At 43.1% G+C, this 23,473-nt stretch overlaps 1 protein-coding gene across 4 annotated transcripts in view; it reads left to right on the forward strand.

The window, feature by feature from the left end:
• The window catches only part of LOC117484749 (plasma membrane calcium-transporting ATPase 3-like), a 69,720-nt gene that overhangs the window by 40,779 nt on the left and 5,468 nt on the right, over positions 1 to 23,473 (forward strand). The window contains exons 23-26 of one of the 4 annotated variants that reach the window (XM_034133165.1): positions 12,750 to 12,857; positions 14,140 to 14,322; positions 16,684 to 16,689; positions 16,802 to 16,843. In XM_034133165.1, coding sequence (XP_033989056.1) covers positions 12,750 to 12,857; positions 14,140 to 14,322; positions 16,684 to 16,689; positions 16,802 to 16,843 — 339 coding nt within the window. Of the gene's footprint in view, positions 1 to 12,749; positions 12,858 to 14,139; positions 14,323 to 16,683; positions 16,844 to 22,013; positions 22,491 to 23,473 lie in introns of those variants that run through there. The other 3 variants (XM_034133167.1, XM_034133168.1, XM_034133166.1) reach the window with 3 other exon arrangements.

Raw genomic sequence — 23,473 nt, forward strand, 5'->3', positions numbered from 1 at the left:
AGAGGGTGGGGGCCGCAACACTGAACGCCCTGTCACCCACAGTACGAAGGCGTGAACGGGGGATGGAGAGCAGGCCCGTGTCTGAGGACCGCAGACTCCGAGAGGGGGTGTAGGGATGTAGGAGGTCTGTTAGGGGGGCGAGGGTATGGAGGGACTTGTACGTGAGGAGGAGTGTTTTGTAGTGAATCCGGGACTTGACCGGCAGCCAGTGTAGGTGGATGAGGGTGGGGGTGCCCTAGTAACTGTTTCACAGTTAACATGCGGAATTTCCTGCTGGAAATATGACGATTCAGGCCCCGGAGATCTAGAATAGGTCTGAATTCCCCTGTTTTCTTGAGAACCAGGAAATACATGGAATAAAGACCCTTCTCTCTGTGCTGAGGATGCACAACAGACACAGCCTGTTTCTGCACCAGAGCCTGAATCTCTGCTGAGAGGAAACCCATCTCCTCCTGGGAAGACAGATTTACCTCTCGCATGCCCATAAAAGGAGGTGGGATGCTGCAAAACTGGAGTGAATAGCCCCGTTTCAGCTGTGTCCATCCACCTTGTCAGTACACAGCTGAGTTTCCATTCCCCATAACATTGTGTTAATGGGCAAGCCCTCAGCTGTGGGGCCGCAGCTATGAAGCTGTGGTACTCTCTGGAAGAAAAAAACGTCAGATTTTCCACTGAGGTCCCTGAACGCACCACGGCACGCTCCCGTGAGAGCGCGCGCTCCGCCATAATGCTGTTTCCTCTTAGAGAGAAAGAGGCATTAATCGGAGCTTCTTCTGTCCATGAACGCACCGCGGCCCGCTCTCAGGGGGGGGGGCCGCGCGTCTTCACTATGGAAAACAGCATTAACCGGAGTTCTTACAGGCGTAGTGTGTTTTACTAAGGCCCCTGAACGCACCGCCACGCGCCTTTTTACAAGTGCAGCCCCTATCACTATAGTAAACAGCATTATTTGGAGTCTTAGCCTCAGGCATAGAATGTTTTCTAACAGAAAAACGTCGGCCATAATGTCCCTGTACCCGCACCGCACTATAACAGTGCTGCCTGCGGTTTATCACTCTCATCTGCGCACTCCCACTAGCCTCCTCCCTAACGGGAGCTATAGCTGGGGCGGCGAGTGGGGAATTTGTACAGTCATCAACATGTGCAAGTGTATTGTGGAAACAAAGGACACTCAGACTTGGATACAGATCAACACCATCTTTATTTTAAAAGTTTTGACAGAGATCTGGGCATTAAATAGACAGATAACTCCGCGAAGATGGAGCTCCCCACCCGGGTGCTCTGCTGTTGCGGAGCCTGCCTCGGTCGGGCAGCCCTTCCCCGTGATTGCCGGTATGCCGGTGCCACGGGGTGGGCCGTAGAGGTGGAGGGCGCTGCAGCTACGGGACCCCCGTGCCGGCGCCTCTCCCTCCTCTTCACTGTCGTACTACGCTCCCTCCCCTGCATGGCAATGCGAGGGGGGCACGTAGCGGGGCCTGAGGAGGAGCCAGCGATAGCATGCGGCTAAGCTGGACTCTCTCCTCCTCTAGGCGGCTGACTGGGTGACCGAGGAGACCGACCCAAAGAGCCCCTCCGTGGACACGGGGGCTCCGAGGAGATCTTCTCGGTCCTTCTTAGATAGGGCCGTGAGCCCTGGCCACACGTGACGAGACGCCACTGTGGCCAGGGAAATCATCCGCCCTGCTGCGGTGGCCACGCCATAAATCAGATTACTCATCTGACTAACAGCGTGGTCCGAATAATCGCTCTCGTCCTGAGACGGGAGGGCGGGGGCGTCTGTCTGAGGGTGATCAGGAAGACGCCAACACGCCAAGATTATCGGCCGCAGCCGCCATCTGCGTACCGAGCTTGAACAACTTATCCAGATATTCCAGGTGTCTCGGTCCCGGGGCAGCGGGGCAGAGGACGTTTTACCCTCCGCCCAACCAGCCGCGGAAGCAGATGGGCCGCCAGGCTCTCATCGAGGGGGGGGGCACACCTGGACATGTCGTGTCCGAGCGATCCACCACCTTAACGATACCCGCCATGGCGGCTATCGGGGCCTTCGTTTTAAATGGCTGCTGCCATGTCGCCTCCACACACCGCCATACCTCTGGCAGCTGGGGCGAAACGAAGGTCGGCTGCGCCGAACGCACCGGGCCGTAAATCTCAGGAGGTTTACAGGCCTCTGTGGCAGCGGTGGGGGGAGCGGTAAGCCTACATGCTCCGCCGCCAGAGTCATCACCGCCGGGAAATCGATCCGCGCAGACCTGAGAGTTGGACCTCCGGTCAGCGAGGCGTCCTCCTCGTCCCCCATCGGAAGAACCGGGAGACGTCACCTCGCTCCCCGAATCGCCAACATCCACGACGTCGAGCTCCAGATCCACCGACTCCTCCTGCGGGGTAGCCCTCGCCAGGAAGTGCTGCCCACGATGCTCTCGTGTGAGCCGCGGGATCATCTGGCAGTCTGGGCATGTCAGCGTCGGGCCCATATTACCCACCGCGTGGTCAGGCCCCAAGGACGTGAAGCAGAAGGGTAATTAGATTCGGGCATTTCGGGTAGGTCCTCCACTTTACTCTCTCTTTCTCAATCGTCTCGAAGCTCGTGGAATCACTTCCGCTGCTGAAGAGAAAAAGGATGATAGTCAGGAGGCGAGGCCTCCTTTTATACGGTGTGATGCGCGCGCATTCAGGTACAGATGAAGCGTCTTATTTTGGACAGTTTAAAGTGCGAGGGTCGTGATCGGTTCATGCACGTTCCGTGATGGCCGGCCGGCCCCCAGTCAGACTTGATACCGCCCCCATGATAAATACATTTAATTATTGTGAAGCCAGCTGCAATGGATCATTGATCCACCAGGGGGTGCAGTGGGGTTCCACACTGGAGTCATGTGAAATCAACTTCTAAATAATAGATGTTGTTTAGTCGGAAAAAACGAACGAGCCGGCTCTCCCGATTTTTAATCCTAATTTAATCATCATCATTGATGTTTATGTTCACCGAATTGACATGAAATCACTGACAAATATGAATATTCTGTATTCAACTTCATTGAAACGATCAGGATGGGTGTTATTTTTCCCCACAATGACCAAGTCGCTGCAAATGATCCCATGTATTACATGTACATGGCCACATTCTCAACAAAGTTACGTAACGAAACATTCTGTATTCCTTGCTTACTTTTTATTTAATGCTTTATAACAGCTGGAATAGTTCGTTTAGAACAGGCACCTCACTCGCAATCTGCTCCTCCGCAACGCCTACCACCTACCTCCGGCTGAAATTATGAATGTACAGTAAGGCATAGTAATCATAGATAACACGGCAGGGTCCGTTACAGTTTGTTTTCATCTGATTTCAAATATTTCAAATGTCTGAAGTTAATAAATACATTCTCAGTGTTCAAGTCAATAATAGTCATATAAGAAAAGTACTGATCTAATAACAGAGATTTTATAAGGACTTTTCAATGTTCGACATCGCTCATGTGAAATACAGTAAACTGGATGTTGTGGTGCCGAGAGGCGGGGTATCAAAAGTACAAGCTAAACTTTTATTTAGCATCTGAACGATCTGAACACACTTGTAAACAACGTGATGCCCGGGAAGCGAAGACCCGGCGGAAACAGCTGGTCTGGTTCACTAAAATGTCCGTGTACAGTATATCTGGTACTAATGTATAGCGGATCTTTGTTAAGATCCATATGTCACGGATAGATATTATATATAGAGATGGGATGGCAGAAGGTGCTATATATATATATATAATTCCAAAGCTGGTAAAGACCTTTCAAATTTAGCAATAATAGTCATATAAGAAAAGTACTGATTTGTTCTTGAATATTATAATAAAATAAACACCGGCTGTTGTTATGCCTGCTGTAACGTTTACTTTCTCCGTTCTCCGCTTAAGTAATTATTACTTCCTGGTTAGCTTTCCGCTCGAAATTTAAATCTGAAAATGGCAAAATAACGGAGAAAAAAACGTTCACAGAGAAGACGACAACAATTGTCACTTGCACTTGTCATTTAGCATCTGAACACACTTGTAAACAACGTGATGCCCGGGAAGCGAAGACCCGGCGGAAACAGCTGGTCTGGTTCACTAAAATGTCCGTGTACAGTATATCTGGTACTAATGTATAGCGGATCTTTGTTAAGATCCATATGTCAGTAGAGATGGGATGGCAGAAGGTGCTATATATATATATATATATATATATATATATATATAATTCCAAAGCTGGTAAAGACCTTTCAAATTTAGCAATAATAGTCATATAAGAAAAGTACTGATTTGTTCTTGAATCAACTTTTTTATGGAAAATGTTTTATGTAATTTTATTTCATTTTAAATAAAATGAAAGACATTCACAGTTAATGTAATTAGATATACATTATTAATGCCATACATTTTTAAATGTAATTAGATATACATTATTAATGCCATACATTTTTGCATAAATATGTATTCAGTATGATAGCTGTCTAACAGAAGTTAAATCCATTTCTCACTTATTCTGACAATGTACTTAACCCCAAATAAAAGAACCCAATAAAAATAGTTGTTAAATAATAGTGAAGTCACGTTGTAATAACAATAATTCATCTCTCTCGGTTTTTTTTGTTTTCTTTGTGTGCTTTGCCAAAAGCCACTGTGTCAAGTGTCCTAGTTGGGTTACCGTAACGAACAGCAGCCGGCTCTCGATTTTTAATCCTAATTTAATCGTTTATGTTCGCCGAATTGACATGAAATCACTGACAAATATGAATATACTGTATTCAACTTCATTAAAATGTTATTAACGTGCCTAAACTCAGTAATTCACTAAAAATTACTGATCCCTCCGCGACGCGGAGGGATCCCTGGGTCCCTTGATCCCTGGGTGTTATTTTCCCCCATAATGACCAAGTCGCTGCAAATTATCCCGCTTATTACATGGCCACATTCTCAACAAAGTAACGACATGACTCCCAATATTAATTAAAATGCTTTTATGGATTTAGAAAATATTTTTATTGATTTAAAACATAGTTCTATGTATTGATTTAAATTTACATGCATCCGCTAAGAAAAATAGTCCGTTGTTACCGTTTTTTAAACAGTCAGAATGAAACGGCAGCTCTCAGCTGTGTGTTCACACTCCTAACTCTGATCTTTCTTTTCCAACAGTTAAGTTAACTGTAGGTTACTCTGAGTGACAAGCTTACAGTTAGTGAAGTAACACTTTTTTTTTGTGAGTCACGACCTCGCTGTTTCATTCTAACATAACGCTCCAAATATGACTGTTTCCACTCGGACTTCAATACAGCAACACCATTGTTTGGTTTCCATGGTAGCGTGTCTCTTTAGTAGCGTGCACTCCTTTCCTGTAAATTACAGGTCCAGCCAGGCAAAACAGTAATATGAAATATGAACGTTAGTTTTTAACTGAAATGATCAAATAAAGTCAAAATGTCACAGTGTTTACAAACATTGACCATACCGTTCACCAGTCCCCACCCCACTCTTTGTTTAAAACGAATTGGCCATCGGAATGTGTGTGTCCCAACCCCCCCCTGTGATATCTCTTCACAGGGGGGAGAGAGTTAGACGCTCGTGAATTGTCAACGGGGGGGGGGGCCTCTCTGCACGGAGGAGCCGCGGAGAAGTGAATCACAGTGATCTGCTATTTTAAAGTAAATTCAACACATATCGACCCTAAATATAGCATATATTAAGAACGAGAAAGTGTTAACATCGTTTTTTGTAAACATATGACCAATGTGCGAGGGTGATGACATCAGAGCATCGTCCTATGGGCTTAGCCCCGGACAGGTACAACAGGTATTCACTCAGAGGGGGGTAGTTACCCATTTACATGTCAAAAAGCAACATACAGTAGGCGGGTGGGGGATGGTGAACGTTTACATTTCTCTACAGCAGTGGTTCCCAAACTTTTTGTGCCCAAGGCACACCAAAGGACAAGTAAAAATCTCAAGGCACACCTATTGTGCGAAATAGCCCTTATAACACGTGTTATCACTCATATCATGTAAAATATCTGTAAATGTGCATAATTATTTACTAATGCCAAATAAAATGTATAGATAGAACAATCAGTGGTTCAAGTTAGTATATTCCTCAGTGTAACATATCCACTAGTTGCAAAGCTTAAACATTTTTATATATTTTTTTATTTTAAGGGAAAGGATGTTTTCACTACTCAGTTTGTCAACTATGTTACGGACAAACTTGATGTCATTACAATCATTTGATTAAGTCCTGCACTTCAAGTAAAATCAAATTTGAAAGGCTCTTGAGTCTATTCTACCATATATCCAAAGATTTTTTAAAGTTTAAAAAATAATTGTATTAAAGTTTTGTTTTTTCATGTGATATGTTCAGCACTGTCATTAAGTTTAGGGATATTTTGTATTATAAAACTACCATACAGGTCATTTTGATAGTTTTAAGATATGTCATGTAAAACTCCAACCTGTGTAGATATACATTATACTATAAAGGATATCAGAAGCACTATTTTAGATATTTTAAATTTGAAAAAATGAGGTGCAACATAGTTGACAATGAAAGTCAAACATTTGACGCAAATAACATAGTTGACTGGACACATTATTAACCATCAGCACTATGTTAATTTCAAGGCAGAAGTGCAAAATTCCATTGATAATGATGTGTAATGACGTCTACATGTCGTACAAATTGTCAACTAGGTTACCTGTCAACTAAGTTACTACAGTTATTACAGTACTGGGTAACTCAGTTGACAGGTAACCTAGTTGACAATTTCCCTATTTTGACCCATCATTTCAATGGTAGGCCTTGCCTGGATGACCACATGTCATTTTCTTGAACAGGTTAACATCACATTTGCACATATAATTGAATTAAAATCATTAAACAATTGTAAACCATAACAATGTACGTAACATTGTTGATTGTCAATGAGTATATTAATTGACCATGTGCTATTATACATAAAATATTGTAAAAATGTAGAGGACAATCACCACAGTGTGTTCAAAATGTCTGCCAAAGAGGAACATGGCATCATGTGATGCTGGTGACATGGTATTGGGACAAACAATTTTTGAGTTAAAGGGGGAAGTTCTGTTAGTAACATAGTTGACAGAACTTTTGCGGACATTCATATATTAAGATATTTAAATTATTTAAAGGGGGAAATCAATTAAAAATATGTTATTATTCTTTAGTATTTAGACTTTTGAAATAAATGAATCATTTTTTAAATTTACTTTAATGGTTTTTATTCATTATTTTGAATCCAAGACACCCTCAACTGAAAAACGGACATAGCAAAAACTGACAATTTAAGAACATCATGACACATTTCAAGCTAAATAAAGCATAGGATGCACATAATGTTTGTGTGATATTATAACATGCTTTCCAATAATAGGCAAAATATGATATTTTTGAAGAAAATAGTTAGAATAATTATAATTATCATCAATGGACATCAATGGACATGGAATGTACCCTAAATTGTAGAATCACTCAGCAGTTACATACACCAAACCTTCCAGTTATATTCCTATCAATATTATGAAGGCTTTTACAGAAGGGTTTGGTCATATATAATTCATAGCCTGAATTATATAACATTTTATACCTAAAAACATGGTGAAAATTGATATTTTAGGGCTGTTGACAGTATTTTCTGATTTATGGAGTGATACAAAGAGATATCCAAAATCCCTTCTGTAAAAGCCTTAGATACTAATATGACTACAAAATGAAACAATAATTTTGATCCTGGCTTTATCCAAAGTTCAGATTTCGGTTCCTGAAATGTGTTAAAATATGCGCATATTTCATGAGGTAATGGTTCATTTGGATATTTAAACATGCTATTTCAGAAAACTTGTAATACAAAAAACAATTGCCTTATTGTAAGTAATTAACTGGAGAAATATTTAGCTGATATCTTTAAGTTAAAAATACCCTATTCACCTGGGGTGTCTCGCCTTAATTAGATGTTTGATAAGTGCAGATCACATAGTAAAACACGTACACAGATACATTATTTTGTATTTTTATTAAATTCGACAATGTCAATTTCACTTTCCACTATGTCCACCGTTGTTTTTCACAACCAATGGCAGAACTTTATTGAGGCCTGTAATTAGTCAACTACAGGTCTCTTGAGTCAGTCTTTTTCTTCCAAAAAGCTTGTGACAAGATGTTATTGCTCTTGGGGCATTAAAAACAAGATTTTAACTTTAGTTTTTTATATAATATCTGCATTTTCTATTGTGAAAAACTAAGTCTTAGTTATTTAATATATAGCGCCATCTCCTGGTTAAACCCTGAAATTGGAGAATAGTGGGAGGGCCTAACATTCCTGAATACTGGTCTTTGGCAGGCAACTGGCTGGCAACTGGCTGGCAGTCGGCAGGAAGCTGTATGCTGGGGTCCAAAATAAGAGGCTCCATCTGTAGGCCCGCCCTGGGCCAGCTACGTCTATAGAAGTCTCAGTGGGAGAATGCACGCGGGATAAGGTAGTACCCATAGAGTCCAGTAGAGGGCGAAGCCTGTGAGAGATATAACATTGATCTTAACAAACCCTTCCGCTTACATTACAAACAATGCAATGTTTATGGTATGACCACTAGCTTTAGTGGCTAATGTTAGCTAATATAGTAATAGCTTCGTGCTATTATTATATCTTCTCTTATTTGTGTACACTATGTTGCTGCACGTCCAAGCTAGCAGGATATGAACACTCTTAAGCTAAGTCAAAATAGCATGTTTGCTCCTGAAAAACCACAAAAATTCAACTTTTATACTTCAGTTTGGTAAATATTCAACAAACGTGTTAGCAAGTGAGCTTTAGAATTGTAGGTAATTATTAGGTTACCTTTGGACAGAGCCTGCTAGCTGTTTCCAGTCTTTATGCTCAATTAAGCTAACTCTTCCTGGCTTTTGCTTTAAATGTTACAGGCAGACATGACATTAGTATTCATCTTCTCATCCAACTCTCAGTAAGGAAGTCAATAAGCATATTTACACAAATGGTGATATATTGCTTTAAATGACACTTAACATGTATGAACGTTTTTACAATGCACATTGGCTATAGGCATTCTCAGAAAAACACCAACTTTTAGAATTTTTACAATTTTTACAACGAAAATTGTGCTCTGAACAGCTTTATACATACTGGCCTAGAGAACACAATGCTCTCCTCATATGTTATTACATACACACTCATATATTTCTATGACCTGATGAAAGTCTAATCGTAAGAAGACGGTTTATGATGGTAATAGCCATTAAGGAGGAGCCATACTTCATGAATAACTAAATACAATACTCAACCACAACATGTCATTACACATCAAGGTTCAAGGTTCTTTATTGTCAATCTGACATAGCTACAGAGTAATTATGCAGTTGAAAATCTTATGTCACAGGCTTCTCCAACAATGCAACATAATAACATAATAACAATAAGAGCATGAGCAATACAAAAATAATAATAGTTATAAAAATGAAATAAAGTTATGATGTGGAATAGTGCAGTACGAGTCTATATACAAGTTATTGGAATGATATATATATATTAGGTATTAGATACATACTACTGAGTAGCAGATGAATGTTTGATGTTGTTTCAACAGTTCAATTTTTTAACAGTCTCACTGCCCGCGGGAAGAAACTGTCTCCGAATCTTCTTGTCCTTGCCAGGATGCTGCGGTACCGCCTGCCAGACGGCAACAGAAAGAACAGTTTGTGGCTGGGGTGATGGGGGTCTTTGATAATCCGTAGTGATTTCTTCCTGAGCCGCTGGGAGTAAAGGTCCTCCATGGATGGCAGCTCCGTCCTGGTGATGTGCTGTGCAGTTTTCACCACCCTCTGTAAAGCCTTACGATCGAGGTCGGTGCAGCTGCCGTACCAGGCCGTCATGCTGCCAGTGAGGATACTCTCTATCGTGCACCTGTAGAAGTTGCAGAGTATCCTGGAATCCATTTTGAACCTCCTCAACCTGCGGAGGAAGAAGAGCCGCTGTCGAGCTTTCTTGGTGATGGTGGTGGTGTGAAGAGACCATGTCAGGTCCTCAGTGATGTGGACCCCAAGGAACCTGAAGCTTTTGACTCTCTCCACCGTAGTCCCATTGATGGCGATGGGGGCGTGTCCCTCTCCCTGCTGCTTCCTGTAGTCCACAATCAGCTCCTTTGTTTTGCTGATGTTGAGATGGAGGTTGTTATCCTGGCACCAAGATGTCAGGTTTTTGACCTCCTCTCTGTACGCCGTCTCGTCATCGTCTGTGATCTGGCTGATGACGGTCGTGTCATCAGCAAACTTCACGATGGTGTTGGAGCTGTGTGTGGCCACGCAGTCGTGGGTGAACAGGGAGTAGAGGAGAGGGCTGAGCACGCAGCCTTGAGGGGCACCGGTGTTTAGAATCAGGGTGGAGGATGTGATATTTCCCAACCGCACTGCCTGGGGTCTGCCCGTCAGGAAGTTTAGGATCCAGTCACAGAGGGCGCTGTTGAGCCCGAGGTCTCTGAGCTTGATGGCCAGCTTGGAGGGCACAATGGTATTGAATGCTGAACTGTAGTCAATGAACAGCATTCTCACATATGTGTTCCTGTTCTTCGGGTCCAGGTGTGAGAGGGCAGTGTGGCGGGTGAGGGCTATGGCGTCGTCTGTGGACCTGTTTGCTCTGTAGGCAAACTGCAGGGGGTCCAGAGATTCAGGGAGGGAGGAAGTGATGAATAATTTGACTAACCGCTCAAAGCACTTCATTATGGTGGAGGTGAGTGCTACTGGGCGGTAGTCGTTGGGGCAGGTGATGATTGTCTTTTTGGGGACAGGAATGATGGTGGAGTGTTTAAAACATGTGGGGACTACAGACTGCAGCAGGGACCTGTTGAAGATGTCTGTGAACACCTCTGCCAGCTGAACTGCACACACCCTGAGAACACGGCCAGGGATGCCATCAGGTCCAGGAGCCTGTGTGGGTTAACCCTTTTAAAGGATTTACACACATCTGCCCTATTTAAAACAAAAGGGCAGGATAGCTCCTGGTCCCTCTGTGCCTCCACAGCCTGGCTGCTCTCAAAGCGTGCAAAAAAAACTGTTTAGCTCATCTGGGAGAGATGCGCACGCAGACACTCCCGCAGCACCCCCCGCTGCTCCTTTCATTCAGTCATTGTCCTTAGTCCCGCCCACATATTCCTAGTGTTACAGCCTTTGAAGTCAGATTCCACCTTGTCTTTGTACTGTCTCTTTGCATTTTTAATTGCTCTCCGGATCATACCTAGATTTCCTGTACTCTCCAGCTCTGTGCGCGATAGTGCGCGCTTTCAGTTTGCTGCGCACCTCACCGTTTACCCAGGGCTTTTGATTTGGGAATGTCCGTACAGAAACCTTCGGTACCACGTCATCGATGCATTTCCCAATGTAGCAGATGACAGTGTCCGTGTGTGTGTTGATGTTATTGTCCTCAAACACACTCCAATCCGTGGATGCAAAGCAATCCTGCAGTGCCTCATCTGATTCCACGCTCCATCGTTGTACTGTCCTTGTTACCGGTCTGTCCCTTTTAAGTTTCTGCTTGTACGCAGGCAACAACAGTAGTGAGATATGGTCTGATTTGCCGAAGGGAGGGCGAGGGAGAGCCTTATATCCATTCCGGAAAGGGGAATAAACATGGTCCAGTATGTTTCCCCCGCGCGTCGGGAAGTTGATGTGTTGGTAATATTTTGGCAAAACCTTCTTCATGTTGGCGGTGTTGAAATCTCCGGCCACAACGAACGCCGCATCTAGCCGTGAAGTCTCGGTTTTATCAATAATCCCAAACAGCTGATCGAGTGCCGTGTTGTTGTCGGCGAGTGGCTGCGGCGGGATATACACTGCTGTTATCACAACAGATGTGAATTCCCTCGGCAGATGGAAGGCCCGACATGAGATCATGAGGTGCTCTAGCTGTGCGGAACAGTCCGATGAAATAATCTTCACATCTGAGCACCAGTTGTTGTTAGTCATTACACACACACCGCCTCCCTTACTTTTCCCCGAGTTAGCAGTCCGGTCCTGACGAAAAATAGAGAATCCATCAGGGGACAATAGCGGAGTCCGGGATAGCGGGGTTGAGCCAAGTCTCAGTGAGAATTAACACGTTACAGTTCTTAATGTCCCGTTGAAAAGCAATCCGGCTTCTGAGTTCATCTAGCTTATTTTCAATGGATTGAACATTAGCCAGAAGAATACTCGGAAGAGGGGGTCGGTTCTCTCGTTTCCTCAGTCTGACCAGCAACCCGGCCCGGCATCCCCGCTTTGTCCTCTCCTTGCGTCTCTCAGGTAGAACAGCAACAGGTAGCCATGGTGAATCTCCATTGTTTGTCGGAGGGTTATTTTTGTCCACGAAGTTTCGCAATTGGAGAAGTTCCTCTCTGCTATATTGTATGGCAGAGTAGGTGCGGTCGGCTAGCATGTTGCGAACCATGTTAAAAGTAAAACGGCAAAAGTAAAAGAAATATGTACAAAATACGAAAATGGGCAAAGTTGGAGAGGAGCACGTAGACGATGCGGCCATCTTCACCGGCACATGTTGGTTTGATCGGATGCAGCAGGGATTACATACTTTATACTTGAATGGTGACAGATGAGAAGATAGAGGTGGCACAACCTGGCTCTGTTTTTCTATTCACAGACAGTTCCGTTTCCTCCCTCCACAGTGTGTGTGTACTGTATATGTGACTGTGTATGTCCCTTTCTGTGTTTCTGCTGCAGATCGTGATTGTGCAGTGGGGAGGGAAGCCCTTCAGCTGTGCTCCTCTCAACATGGAGCAGTGGCTCTGGTGTCTGTTCGTGGGGGTCGGGGAGCTCCTCTGGGGGCAGGTAAGCAAACCGTTCTGACCTAGTGTAGTCTGACAGGCCTGCTTTACATGGCGTGTAATGAGGCTCAGATGAGGCTAAGGAAACATTTTCCCACCCAAGCCCATTTTCTTCAGGACAAAACCCCACACATATCTGGCCTTTGTCTTGATTGGGAAAGATTACAAACAGGATTAATTTCTGGGACAAATTACCAGTTTTAATCAGTTTTTATCTGATAGACAATGGATAAAACATGGCACCCTCTTTTTTCCCACTTTTCTGGTGCAATGCTATGCCCAAGTATCCTGTCCAAGCACGCAGGGCCGGCCCTGACCAATTTGCTGCCCTAGGCAATATTTTAGCTGGCGCCCCCTCCCCCCTATTTTAAATGAACACAAATACAAAATTAAAACCTATAATTGCACACAAAAACCATTATTTCAAAAAAAGAACAATTTCACATAAACCTCTGGTTTTTACTGTAATTTACATTAATTACAGCAGAGGGAGCTGTCCTAATCAAGTGAAGAGAGGGCTGTAATCTACTTCCACATTAAAAATGACACTTGACCCGCCCCCTCGCTCCGGGGGCAGTGGGGCTGGGGCAGTTCAACTTACCTGATTTGGGGGGGGGGGGTTTGCGCCATAGTTTAGGGGCGCTGTATGCAATATAGGCGTAGTTCTGTCAAGATAAGATAATAGGATGTACTTTGTTGATCCAAAATCGGGAAATTGTTTTGTTATGAAATTTAAATAAAACCTTTTTTTTTTTTTTTATAAATAAAAATCTTTGGCGCCCCCCATAGGTTGATGCGCCCTTAGCATTCGCCTATACTGCCTATGCCAAGGGCCGGCCCTGCAAGCCCGGCTACAACTTTGCAAAGAATTTGAAAGAAACCTGAACAAGTGACACATTTAAACGTAAGACAAAAGGGAATCAGAAGTAACTACTGTAAAGTGTTCACTGTTTAATAACACTGTTTTTCAGGCGTGTTTGTGACGTTTACATAGATAAAAAACATAGTGCATATTTATCATTGCAATAGGAAATAAGTCTATCACCTTTTTTAAGCAGGTTTTCCCACATCTGAACAAATCGGTATATACTGTACTCGATACTTTGGTGTAAAAGAACATGGCTTAGATTACACCACTAAACTCAAAATGCTGTACTTCTTTGTATTAAATCAATCTTGTGTTACCTGATCCATCATCTGTGTAAGATTTAAAAAGAAACCACTGCTGCTCAGCAAAACAACATAGTCTTCTGGTCAAATAAGAATTGAACAAACGTTGCTTTAAGGTGATTGCCACGGTGCCAACGGAGCGGCTGCCATGCCTGAAGGAGGCGGGGATGAACCTGGATCCCGGGGACGACGACGGGGAGGACATGGCCGATGATGAGGATGAGATCGACTGTGCTGAGAGAGAGCTGCGCCGCGGACAGATCCTCTGGTTCAGAGGCCTCAACCGCATCCAGACCCAGGTACTGTTCCATCAACACAACCCTAAACCAAACGTCCTGGAATAGACTCCAGATAAAAGCTCAAACAGCAGCGGTTTTTGGTCCTAACACACAAGCAGTTTGCATAAAGTGAATTGGATACCAGGGGAATGAGCCAGAAGTATGTACATAATGATTTAGGAATATTAATCTGAGTGCTTTATAATGCAACGCACATTTTTTATCAGGGGGATATTGTTTTATTCTTAAAAAACTGCCAGTATCATGGTATTTACACGCTAATATTAGAGACTTTCAGAGATGCTTTATTTTCTGTAGGCAGATATATACACTTTAAGTTGAGTTTAAACACTATCTGAATTTTCTTACTCTTGGAAAGGCAATCTTTCTCTCATCCTGTCTGATTTGTTCTTCTGACTTGTGCCAAACATAATGATTCCAGTCATTTCTCTCCCACACAGCTAACTGTTCTGTTCTGCTTAAACCTGGTGAAATGGCTTCATCTAACTTGGAAGTGGTATTTTAGAAACTCATGAGAGAAGATAAATCTATAATTAGTTTGTGTGTCGCCACCTGCGTTGCACATGTGTGTGTAAGTGTTTACACTTCGTATACAGGCTAAGTAGACAGGCTGTTGACTTGCTGGATTGCTTTAATTGATTGATTCTTGCGTTTTGTCAGAATGTACATTAAGACAGCAAAGCAGCATCAACATGAGCGCTCTGCTAACAGCCTCCTGACCACTGTTAGTTCCAGTCAAGAGTCTCTGCTTAAGTGCCTTAGTGGTCAGTTTATCATTGGGAGGGTTTGGTCTGAGTGTGCAGACAACACACACATGCAAACACACACACTCAACCTCATCCACCTCATACAGTCATCATCTATAATTATTTTTTTTTATTATCGAGATAATCTTGACTATCCTTACAAGAGACTTTAATTACCTCATTAAAATTGTTTGAATGCTTGTTTTTCATGAATACAATGTTCACTATAAGAAGATTTGTGTCCTGCTGATGAAATACACATATTAGTTTCTTCACAAATGCAAAGTGATTTCATTTAGCTAGAGTTTAAATCTGACACAAAAGCTTCTTAGTATATATTTGTAATATCCCCTAGTTGGGGTTAGGTCCTAATAAGTAAGTTAAGATAAGATATACTTTATGAATCCCGAATTGGGAAATGTCTTCATTGCAGTAGCATGTAAAACAAGTATTGCACTTTTTTTGGATTCATTTTTATGAATTTGAACAATTAAGCATTGATAGTAGTTCAAAAATGATGTCGTAATAAAGGGTCAATTGACAATTGAAGAGCTCGTTGAAAACGAGATGAATCATCTTATTCCAAATAAATACGATTGACTAACTGTAAAACAGCAGTGTTTTACAAAGTTTAAAATGGTTTATTTTAATTTCCTCAACATAGCCGTGCAGAAAGACGGCATAAAACAATGCTCCATTCTCTAAACTAGGAGTGTCCTTTTAGGAGCAGTCTGTCACACCAAATGCCTGAGTGAAATGCTATTCAGCTTATAATGCTAATCAGAATCAGAATCAGAATCAGAAACGGGTTTATTGCCAGGTAGGTTCACACATACGAGGAATTTGACTTGATGTCATGTCAATATGCCTACTTACTCAAAAGCGGCGACCTAGCTTGTTACTATTGCTCAAATGTGTCTGCAATATCAAACGGTAAACATTATACAGTGGTGCAGTGATGATGTATTTTTGTTAGCCAACTCAGAAGTTAGCGTCACAAGGGCTCCCGCGGTAAAAGCATTGGATGTTCTCATTGGATTTTGGGACATTACAGGAAAATAAAATCTGTGTCAAACACATGTTGGTGATACTTACACATTTTGTTCAGCAGGATAATCTCCACATAAATACACAACTTTTATGATTTTCAAAGCGTGAATGCAGTAGCAGGTGGTAAAAAGCTCAAATACTAACAGGCCTGAGCATCACCACCGCTAAGCTAAAGGCGGCTAATGTTAGGCGTGATGACGTTTAGTAGTTTATTTAGTCACTTGTTAACAACCAACATTTTTATGACTCAAAGATGCTTCAGACATTCACCAGTGGGGTATTTCCTGACATATTTTCTGTCGTAGAACCAAACGTGAAAATCTCTTTAGCTTGTGTTGACAGATATTATTTCCGACATCTAACCAAAAGCGTTGATTTCGAGACCAGGGAAGCGGTTGGGCTTACATTTCAAGAAAAGCCTTTCAAGCTAAGCATGAATTAACAACTTCCAATCATAAAACTTGATCAGGTCTTTGTGACAGGACACACACAGAGAGACGTACACCACACCCACACACTCAGGCCGGCCCTCACTGAGTGCTGCTGTTTTGTCTCTGTCCTGCAGATGGAGGTAGTGAGCACGTTCAAGCGAAGCGGTTCGTTTCAGGGAGCGGTGAGACGGCGCTCCTCCGTGCTCAGTCAGCTCCACGACGTAAACACTATCTCTACCCCCTCTCACGTAGCTCTCTCCACCGCAACAGCCAATACCAGCCCAGCCCCCGGGAGTGAGTCCGCCGAACGCATGTACACACACACACACACACCCACACACCTTTACCTGCACTCATACCTGCAGTCTCTCTCACTCACACTCAGTTCGCAGACACAAACACACACACTGCTGCACGGCACGTGGACTGCAGTATTTTTGACTCTATGGTTGTGTTCCCCTCCGGCTCGCTCGCTGCTCGTGTGTGTGCAATGTCTCCTCTTTCTTTTCTCTTATTCTCCCTTCAAACAGCACCCAGTTCTGAGCGGCTTCTGGTCTGATCTGGTCTGGTCCAAAATCCAGCCTTGGTCCCAGCCCAGAGTTTGTTTTGTTGTTGAGTGTTGCTCGGTGCAGGAGGCAGCCTGCTGTTCTCTGGCTGGGGAAAGGTGTCTAAAGGAAATACACTGATGTTCAAAAGAACCAAAAGAAGTGAAGTGACAAGGCCTAAAGTTCAGAGAGCAAACGGCTGCTCCTCCTGCTCCGCATGTTATTTTCCTGTCTGTGAATGAGGTCAAGCGTGGTTACCGTGGTTGAAACATCACTAATGTAAAGGAGTTGTTGCAATTCTGTGACTCCTAATTATTCGTAGCAAATGCTATGATGAGATTCCACTGCCATAGAGTTCATACTCATTACCAAATGGCTTTCACATGGCTTCTGAATTCTCTAAACTGTAAACCTTCGAGTATAAAAGCCCCATCACTGCTGTTTCCAAGAAAACCGTTCAAAAAAAGTTCCCTCTTCCTCTATCACTATTGCTTTCTTTCTCCTTCTTTTGCTCCTCTCACTTATGTCCGATTGTTGTTTCTGTAACAGTATTTCCAGCTCCACACGTTTGGCTACAGATGTCTCCAAAAAGTCCTGATTTTTCTCTCTTGCAGTCTGTTTTTTTCCTCTTTCTTCATCACAGTTCTCTCCTTTTTCTCTAATATTCATAAGATATTACAGGTGTTTGCAGAAATATTCTGTGAAATGTAATCTTATTGTTCTTCATAAGTATAGTTGTTCTTTTGTAGAAGTATTTAGATTTCACCAGATCTAAATATGGGCTCTTGTGTAGCGTACTGATAAGGTTCCTTTAGTAGATTTCTATTCATTTTACATTTTATTTATACATCTTACTTTGTCCTTTACCTCATCCCTTTGTGTCATCCTCCCATCTCCTTTCTAGAGTAGCGTCCACCCCTCATGTTTTCTCTTGATTTCTTTGTATGTCAGTTCCGCACGTGTCTGTTTGCAAGTGTGTTTATGTGTGTGCATTTGCTGACATATCTGAGAGCCTTAGTGTGTGTGTGTGTGTGTGTGTGTGTGTGTGTGTGTGTGTGTGTGTGTGTGTGTGTGTGTGTGTGTGTGTGTGTGTGTGTGTGTACCTGTGCGTGTACCTGTGCGTGTGTGTGCATGTGTGTGTGGTTGTGCTGTCTCTTCATTTGATTGTCTCCATCCGTCTTCTCAGTTGCTTCTCCTTACCTTCCTTGCTCCTTCTCGTCCCTCCTCCCATTCCACGCTGCCCCCCTCCATCCCCTGTAGGTGTAGATACAGTGAGGCGCTGCTGCTGACACCACATGTTGATCATCCTACACCCACACAAGAGGTTATTTTTTTTTTTTTTTTTTTTTTTTTAAATCGTTATTATATTCTGAATAAAATGCATTATATAATTTCTCAGATCTGGGCATTGCTGCAACATTACTGTCTGATAGAAACGCCAGCTGAGTAGGGTTCAGGTCTAAAGCGTTGTTAGGCTGCACTCAGAGCAGCGCTTTAAGATACATGCTAACGTTTGCTAATAAGCATTAAGCACAGAGTACAGCTGAGGTTGATGGGGATGTCAGTGCATGTTATAAATAATGAAAAACGTTTTCAGCGCTTGTGCTTATACTGTACATTTGGGTCCAAAACACATTCAGATGGGCTTTCGTCCTGTGTCACATGCATCTGAGTATCTCCACCGGAAGCTGCAGAACTGCCTTTGCCACGGTGCACCATACGTTTTCTCACAAGCCAATCAGATCAGACTGGGCTTTCAGACAGATGATTAGGTATACTCAGACTGACAGTATGAGAAAAATAATGTTTTTATCATTTAACCATGTGAACATGTTTCTAGTAGAAACCCAAATGACCTGAAAATGATAGATAGAATAGAATGGGAGGGATGAACCCCTCTTTAATGGTCACACATGCAGAGCACACAGCACACAGTGACATGTGTTCTCTGGTTTTAACCCCGTCCTAGTACTAGGAGCAGTGGGCAGCTATTGTACAGCGCCCGGGGAGCAATGGGGAGTGAGGGGGGGGGGATTATAGCTGGGTGGAGTGACATCCATTGAGCCAGGCAGCTAGCCTAGCTAAAAACACTGCAATGAGCCACACTGTCGCACTGGCTGACACGAACAAACACACTATAGGTTAATTTGACATAATCACATATACACTGTCCTTATAAGGAAATAATATAATTGATATCGCACCAAATCAGTGCCTGAAACAAATGCAAATTTGTACGATTGCTAAGGACTACATTGTGCCGCTGAGTTAACACCCTTTTTGAAGATTTCCATCTTCATAAGAACAAATGGCTTGGGGCTTGGAGCCACAGTTTGTTGATTAGGTCTTTTTTATTTATTTGGTAACAATATAACAAAACCAGCTCATCAGATCATCAGCCTTATTATCTGAGTACTTTATGATTGCCTAAAGCCATTGTCAAATAGGATCAAGAAACACACAAACTCTAAATGACTGCCTGTGTGTCATCATGACTGCCTGACCTCTGCCCAAGCTGCAGGGTCATTATTAAACTCCATTACCCAGAGTTCTTTGCAAAGCAGAGCCAGTCCTCAGACTTGGCAGTGTGCCTCGCTGCAGTATGATGTGCGTAAGTTCTGACGTCGACACCATCACCTTTCCTGACTATTACAGCCACATCTCTCATCACTATCCAATCTATCCATCTGAGCTGTGCCGGACCTTAGTGATCCAACTGCAGCTTTAGCAGAGATATTCGGATCCAGTTTGTTTTCATTTCACACTGGCCTAGTTTCACCGGCCTGGAGTTGAGAAAATAGATAAATATGAAGATTTGCGTTGGTGAGGAAAAGAGGAAATAAGTGTGTAGGCAAAATCCATCCTCAGCTCCTGAATTCTTTGCTTAAGTTCTTCAATATTCAAAAAGAAAATCAGCTTCCGCCCTCAGGTTTGGCTCAGAACGTGCATTGAATTGAGGAAGGTGTTGCTGAGGGGTTGCTATGGATTCAAGCTCAGTCATCACATATCAAAGGGTGGGTGCTGATCAGAGTCGGGTGGGCAATGGGAGCCATTAACCAGCCATCTACCTCACAGCTTCTCCCTGTATTTATGTTGCAGTTCCCTCTCATCAGCAGTTGTCCCGCACACAGCAGCCTCTCTATCGCCATTCCCTTCTATAACCATCATTGTTTTTCCATCAAGCACTGCTGAAAGAGCCGACAGGGAGAGAGGGAGAGAGAAAGAGACATTAGTAACACAGCAGTGCCCTGACCTCCCGGCCAGACTGGGGACGTTATATACTCGAAAGTTTACTCTGTCCACAGAGACAAAATGAAAACAAACCAAGCGCTGACGAAGTGAGAAAGTAACATTCGGAAACCTTCTCAGGCTGCATGAGGTGTTTGTCTACTGTCTGACAGGCTCTTTGGAAAAACAGATAAGCACTGAACCAACTGCTTGACCGTCTGTCTGTATGTCTGTCTGTATGTCTGTCTGTCTGTCTGTCTGTCTGTCTGTCAGTCAGTCAGTCTGTCTGTCTGTCAGTATGTCTGTCAGTATGTCTGTCAGTCAGTATGTCTGTCTGTCTGTCTGTCTGTCTGTCTGTCTGTATGTCTGTCTGTCTGTATGTCTGTCAGTATGTCTGTCTGTCTGTCTGTCTGTATGTCTGTCAGTCAGTCAGTCTGTCTGTATGTCTGTATGTCTGTCTGTATGTCTGTCAGTCTGTCTGTCTGTATGTCTGTCAGTCTGTCTGTCTGTATGTCTGTCTGTCTGTCTGTCTGTCTGTCAGTATGTCTGTCAGTATGTCTGTCAGTCAGTCTGTCAGTCTGTCTGTCAGTCTGTCTGTCTGTCTGTCTGTCTGTCTGTCTGTCAGTATGTCTGTCAGTATGTCTGTCAGTCAGTATGTCTGTCTGTCTGTCTGCCAGTATGTCTGTCAGTATGTCTGTCGTATGTATGTATGTATGTCTGTCTGTCTGTCTGTCAGTATGTCTGTCAGTATGTCTGTCAGTATGTATGTCTGTCTGTCTGCCAGTATGTCTGCCAGTATGTCTGTCAGTATGTCTGTCAGTATGTATGTATGTCTGTCTGTCTGTCTGTCTGTCTGTCTGTCTGTCAGTATGTCTGTCAGTATGTCTGACAGGGTATGTCTGTCTGTCTGTCTGTCTGTCTGTCAGTATATCTGTCTGTCTGTCTGTCTGTCTGTCTGTCTGTATGTCTGTCTGTCTGTCTGTCTGTATGTCTGTATGTCTGTCTATGTATAGTCTCTGTCATATATAGAGACTCCTCGTAGTTTGACCAACTGCAGCTCTGATCCCCATCCACCTCTCATCACGGTTTGGACTCCAGTCGACACAAAGCTTCTTCTCTGTTGATCCTGTTGGCCAAACTGTCTCTATGTATGGCCCTGCCTGCCTGGGCCTGTCACTGTATTTAAACTGTCTCGGTTTGTTTCGAGCTCATGCTGCTTCTTTTCCTCTGTTTGGGCTTGTGGCAAGGGTGCATGGACCAACTGCCATGGCAAAGGAATGTTTTCACGCACACATACATAATGCACCTTCAAGTACACTCATAGGCCTCAGTATTCTGTCTGTCTGTCTGTCTGTCTGTCTGTCTGTGTGTGTGTGTGTGTGTGTGTGTGTGTGTGTGTGTGTGTGTGTGTGTGTGTGTGTGTGTGTGTGTGTGTGTGTGTGTGTGTGTGTGTGTGTGAGTGTGAGTGAGTGAGTGAGAGACAGAAAGTGAGCGTAAGTGACAAAGGTCTGATTCAGCATGACCTGGCTCAACTGTGTTTGCGACAGAGCTGACACCCCAGTTTCGCACTGACCTTTGAACCAATCATCTTCCCCTTCTAATCTAACCAATCACACACTGTTCTCACCTGCTGATTCTCTGTGATGTCACTTTTCTGTTTTGCAATACTTATTTTGTTCTCTATCCTGCAGCGACTCCATTATCAGCATCAGCATCAATTCAATCACTCTGCTGTCCTCCGTCCCGCACTGCTTCATGACTGCAATACAGTGTCCGTGTGTGTGTGTGTGTGTGTGTGTGTGTGTGTGTGTGTGTGTGTGTGTGTGTGTGTGTGTGTGTATGTGGGTTTGTTTTTGTGTCTGCCAGCTCTCTTCAGCACCCATGATTGACAACTGTCCGATGCATGCAGATGTCAACCTCCAAGCTGCATGAAATAACCTACACAGCTGCTGCATGCACATTGGTGTTTGCGTGTGTGTGTGCGTGTGTGTGCCACTGCTCCATTTTCTTGATTTTTTTTAATTTAAATGTACTTTAACTAACACACTCACCAGTCTCGCTTCTTCTCCATCTGTGCCTAACAACACCATCATTGTATGTGCACATGCATGTTATCCAGTATGCTGAGGTATTAGGTTTCTTCACACATGCTGTATCACACACACACACACACACACACACACACACACACACACACACACACACACACACACACACACACACACACACACACACACACACACACAGACCATGTGTGTATGATGTAAGCTTTTTGGTCTCTGTGATGGTGGCTCCTGAATGTTCTAGTCTTGTGAAGTTTGACTGTGTGTGTGAGAACTGACAAAAATACATCATCAACTCATTTTTATTTTTGTGTCTGTTAGAGACAGGATCAGGTGGACAATCTCAGTTAGTCAATGTATTTGGGTTCCAAAAGCTACAGTTATAAAATTACAAAGATTGATAAATGACCTTGATATCCTCTAAAATGTCATGCACTAATCCAATATCCTTCCTAAAGAAAAACAAGGATACATGACTTAAAGAAGAGACAAGCATCTTGTTGAATAGTTGTTAAATGTTGAATAGTCCAGTGTCAAGTGAGGCGTCTTTTACACTTGTCTTTACATTTGGTGATAGTTCCTAGCTTATGTCCTAGCTTATGTCCTAGCTTATGTCCTAGCTCATGTCCTAGCTCATGTTCAGAACATTTTTTATCCAGAACCAGACACATTTTGCTCAAACCATCAAGTAATTGGGCTTTTATCACATATCACATTTTCAGAGGTGGGAGAAGTACTCAGATCTTGTACTAGAGTAAAAGTAGAAGTACCAGAGTGTAGGAATACTCTGTTACAGTAAAAGTCCTGCATTCAAAATGTTACTCAAGTAAAAGTACAAACGTAGTAGCATCAAAATATAGTTAAAGTAGGTACCAAAAGTAAAAGTAGTCATTGTGCAGATTGGTCCATTTCAGAATAATATATATGATATGTTTTATAATAATAATAATAATAATAATAATCCTTATATTTATTATAGCGCTTTATCAATGAATCTCAAAGCGCTTTACAAATACACATTACACATACATGTAACGGTCATGTACTGTGGACAATACCCACAGGAGCAAGTTCAGGTGAAGTGTCTT

This window comes from Trematomus bernacchii, unplaced genomic scaffold, assembly GCF_902827165.1.
Source record: "Trematomus bernacchii unplaced genomic scaffold, fTreBer1.1, whole genome shotgun sequence".
NCBI classification, from domain to species: Eukaryota; Metazoa; Chordata; class Actinopteri; order Perciformes; family Nototheniidae; genus Trematomus; species Trematomus bernacchii.